Raw genomic sequence first — 4,998 nt, 5'->3', positions numbered from 1 at the left:
GAAAAAAAGAAGAATTAGAAAAAAAAAAGAATAGCACCTATTATCACTAGTCTAAACATCATCTTTTTAAACACTGCTATAGTTTGCATTATTTAAAATTTTTAGAACTTAATTTAAATTGTATAGGGTATTTTAGTGAATAGATGTAAATATTAATCTTAGTTCTTTATATTTTACTTGAAAATATTTAAAAAAGTAATAATGTTAATTAATAACGAATAAATAAAATAACACTAATTTTATTTACAAATATTAAATTAATAAAGAATAAAACTAAGGAGAAATTATCAATAAAAGAAATAGGATTTATAAGCCTCTAATGTACTCTCAATTGAAAATTCAGAACGTGTGTCCTATATAAAAGGAGAAAAAAAAAAAGTCAAAATTGATATTTACTTAAACATTGTATTATTGAATAAGAACAAAACTAAAAAGGTGGAAGCACCAAACAATTTTGAAGTGTCAAAACTTTGAACAAGAGAATTGAGAGTAGTGATTTAAAGAGAATGTAATAATAATTTGATTAATTAGCAATTAACAGAGAAAAAAAAAACAAAAACAAAAACGAAAACAAAAAAACTAATTACGGGAATTATGAGGGGTGGGATTAGCATGAAAGGGTCTCCAAGCAGAAGCAGTAAGCAAACAAAGATCCTTCCAGCCTAGTTTCAGGGTTCCATTGTCTTCCACCAAAGTGTACCCGTCGGAAGGGAACATGCCCAACAGTAGGGTAGCCTGCGTGGCTGCATTCCCTGCAAGTGATATTCCCTTGAACCCACACTGCTGCAACTTCTCTCTCCAGTTATGAAATTTCATTTCTCCACTCCTCGACGGTCCCCCCACCGCCAGCACGTTCCTTATCTCTCTAGACAGCAGCTGCTGCTCCACCACGTGCCTCTCCTCGCTTTCTTCTCCGTAGCTTGCACCCAGGGAGTCGAACAGCGCTGAGTAGTAGTGTATGGCTTCCACGAACCTCCCCAGGAATGGTCCCGCATGGCTCAGGTCTTGTTCTACTACTGTCACAACTTTCGGCGCTAATCTACATATATATGTATATATATAAACATGCATCAATACAATTAACGTACGATTAGTGATTTGGGTTTATCAAAAGAAAGAAATACGTATAATAGGGTGGAAAAATATTAAACATTTTCTGCATAAATACAAGAGAAGTTTAGTTACGTACCTCTGCAATAACCAGAGGGTATTGGTATCAGAACCCGTGACATCGTAAAGCGAATGCTGGAGCCAGTGAACGGCAACAGCCTCTGTCTTGCTGATGTTGAGTCTGTCAGGGTCTAAGTTGCCTACTTTTTCAGCCACGGGACAGAACTCGAAGGGAAGGCCTAGTTTGTGAGCGAAATCCGAGAGGCGTTTTCCGGTGGCCTCCAGAGCTTCCATGGAGGTTCCCAGCCCTGTGAGTCGGACGTAGGGAGGTCCTCCAGGCCTGGAAGCTAGGATGTGAAAGAGGCCTGGCCATTGAAGGCCTTGCATGATATCTAAATCAATGATGTGAACCCTCTCCTCCCTCTCGAACGCCTCCTGTATGGCCTGGTTGGCCGTAAAATGCGAGAACTTGACGAAGGGACTGATTCCATTGAACACCTGGAAGGCGGACACCATCTTGTGGGCATGGGTCTGAGGCATGGATATGGATGGTAGCGCCGCGTATATTCCTAGACAGGAGCTCACAAGTCTAGCCGACATTGCTTCCGAAAAGTATGCCGCCACCCGTTGGGCCGACGTCCCATACGGTGTGGAGAGTTCGGAGATCTCAAGCAGCATCCTGTTTGCTTCCTCCAAGTTTTCGGCCGAGACGGCTTCCGCGCACTGCAACAGCAAGGTTAAAAGGTGTAGCCCTTCTTCGTCTCGCTTCTGTTGGCGCAGCTCTTCTTTTTTGTCTATTTTAACAGTTGCTGTTGTAGCAGATGTGGGCTTCGATGTTGTCGGTGGCGTGCTGCTGACTGTTTCTGCGGGTGAAGAATTTTCTTGTTCCGGTTCTTGTTCCTGAGGCTGAACCTGAGCCTGTCTTCGTGTCTGAGGCTGGATTTCTACAGGCACAGGCTGAGGAACTGCCTGATTTAAAGACAAACCTGGCGTATATAAAGCTGAAGAAGCACCGCTTGTAGTAATTATTTGAGGACGAGGGTATTGTTGATTGTTGGCATCAGTTCCAGAATGGATAGGAAATGCCGGGGATAATCCCCAGCTGGAGTACTGATTCAACATAGCAGAAGAATCAGGTAGGGTGAAATTGGGTACGTTGTCGAAAATACCAGAGCTCTGTTGCTGTTGATGGGCGTAGGGCGGCGGCCGATACAGCGAACCCACAGGTGGCTGTAGAGGAAACGTCTCCTTCCTTCTCCTATCCAAAGGATCGATTAGAGAGCGTAGCCTGTACTCAAAGAGGGCAGCCAGGTTGGGGTTGCAAGGGTAGATTATCTCCCTTACGTTCTGGATGAGCTGGGGAATAGAGACGGTGGTGGAGCTGTGCAGAAGGTCTTTTATGATGCTGTCGATCCACGCGGTTGCAGATGCATCTTCCATGGCGGTGGGGACTGAGATCAGAGGCGCAGCGGAGGTGTTGGAGACAACACTGGCTGTAGCCGAACTGTTTGGGTTTTTTTCAGGAGGGAAAAGAGGCAAACCGGAGAAGCCACAAACGGAAGGGATCTGAGGAGACTCGGAGAGAGAATCTAAGCAAGTAAAGTTGGTTGTATTATTGCAATTAGTAGATAAAGAAGCAGATCCTGACGTCAAGGTGCAAGATGGATTAAAACCCATATTCATGATATTCATAGTGGAGTAGTTGGAGGATGAATTTGGAGTTGGACTTTTCTCGTTGCCGTCGATTGATGACGCCGGCAACAGAAAAGAACTACGGCGAGAAATCCTTTGGTACTCAGGATTATGCACTCCCATCTCAGAAGCCATTCTCTTTCTCACCATCTTGCCGTCGGACGAGGTCGAACAATCTTTACTATTAGAACCACTGCAGGTTATAGAACTTGGATGGTTATTGTTCTGGCCACTACTGCCATTACTGCGGTCGTCGTCTCCGTCATCGTTACCCACCAATCCAAAAGCCGCCATCAACGTTCCTCCTGCACTTACCCAGCTCAAGGAAAACACTGCTGTACCCTTGCACTCTCTCCTTCATCCCCACTTATATATTGTAAATATGCGGAGGAGGACAGATAACATGGAGAGAAATGAGACAGAAGCTTTGGGATTCTTCTGGCTTTGCTCACGATCTCCTATGCGATTTTTACCCTTTTTTTTTTTTCTTATACCCAGAAAAAAAATAATATAAGTAAAGGTTTTGGAAGGTTGTGAGTTGAGTTATGTGTAGAAAAAAAGTAAATAGAGATAGAAATTGAAGATGGTGGTGGTGGTGGTGGGTGGTGGAGGTGGGTGGCAGTTAGCTTTGCGTCTTTGTATGGATGAATTTATTGAAACTGGCATGGAATATTAATGATATGATATGATAGCAATGGAGATGTAAATGAGAGAGAGATAGAGAGAGAGAGAGAGAGAGAGAGAGCAGGTAAGATAATGGGCTGTCAAAAGTAGAAAGCAAAGCAAGCAGCAAAACTCTTTGGTGCAGTAACGTGCTGGAGATGATGGCCTGTAGTTCGTCGTTGCCTATTTGACTTCTTCGTTGCCTCGTTCGGAAAACGAACATTACAATGATCCTCCTCTTAATTACTTTATTATTTATTACTAATCCCTTTCTAATTATTTTTACTTAATTCATTAATTACCCTACCTAAGACCTTTTCATTCTTCTTGAGGTGGGAGTTTTTATTTTTTATTTTGTTTTTCATTTCTGGGAAAATTAATTTCTACTATATATACAATTGAATACAAATATATAAAAAAAAAACACTTTAATATGATTAAACAATATAACTACATTTATAAATAAGATGGAAGAAATAAATTATGAGAACTTTACCTTCAAAAGATTTCTTATTATATACATAAAATATTTTCAAAATCTAGCAATATACATTAGCACACTCATGACCAGAAGAGTAGCCACAAAAAGAATAAGGCCTAAAACGGAAGAGAACGGAGCCTATGGGAAACCAAACATATGGAGGAGGGAAATCAGAAAGGGTTGTTGAAAAAGCCGATGCGTAATTTAGGCACATCCTGAGAGAGAGAGATATACACATATATATATATATATATATGTATGTATTTGACTCTCGGATGTAACTTTTCCCATTTTAACTTGCACATGGCTACACGTTCTAAATTGGTTATGCAATAAAATCAAGTCTAGACATACATATATGTATGTATATATATCTCCCTAATCTCGATATATCGCTGCCTTTTCTTCTTTTCCTATATGTATATTATACAGTACGTATGTGAATTAGCATAATGTTTAATTAACAGCGGCTGCGCAGCTGTCCCAAAAATTGGTATAGCCAACATTTCCAAAGTTACTAGGGAATTTATAATTTAATAAATTTAGGAAGATTACTACTGATAAAAATCAAACTAGTCTTTATTAATAATTAAACTAATCTTTATTACTATAATTAAAAGTTATTATGGGAAGAAATAATAATAATAATAAAAAGATGAGAGGTTAAGGTTAAGGGGGAAGAAGACAGAAGAGAAAAGGGCAGCAGTGTTACGGTCGAGGAGGAACTGTCAAACCTCAGTTCCCAAAAAATGCAACGTAGTGTTTGACATTTTGCTTTATGCTGCATCATCATCCATCAACTTTTTTTCCTATAATTTCATTTGTTTTAGTTTTTAATAATTGTTTTATTACAAAAAGTAAGAATCCTGTTTCCTCTCTTTACTTTTAAAACCATTATTTCTTTTTATTTTAATTCACTTTTCTTATCTTTTCATAAACAATAAACTAATCAATTCTATCTTTTGTTTTTTTTTAATTAACTAGCAAGAATATTAAATTTAGAAAATAATAATACTAAACAATTAAAAAAAATTAACATGGGTTTATGGCTT

At 39.3% G+C, this 4,998-nt stretch overlaps 1 protein-coding gene across 1 annotated transcript; it reads right to left on the bottom strand.

Moving 5' to 3' along the window:
* Nucleotides 1-496: 496 nt before the first annotated feature.
* SCR (GRAS family transcription factor) lies at nucleotides 497-3,786 on the bottom strand. The gene is made up of 2 exons (XM_022041537.2): nucleotides 1,190-3,786; nucleotides 497-1,039 (listed from the first exon to the last, which is right to left on the bottom strand). Exons 1-2 carry the CDS (start codon nucleotides 3,094-3,096, stop codon nucleotides 580-582), a joined length of 2,367 nt encoding a protein of 788 aa, XP_021897229.2. The 5' UTR covers nucleotides 3,097-3,786; the 3' UTR covers nucleotides 497-579.
* Nucleotides 3,787-4,998: the final 1,212 nt, after the last annotated feature.

The sequence above is a fragment of the Carica papaya genome, chromosome 6 (assembly GCF_054855325.1).
Source record: "Carica papaya isolate Zhongbai chromosome 6, ASM5485532v1, whole genome shotgun sequence".
NCBI lineage: Eukaryota > Viridiplantae > Streptophyta > Magnoliopsida > Brassicales > Caricaceae > Carica > Carica papaya.
This window is presented reverse-complemented; position numbering and strand designations above follow the sequence as displayed.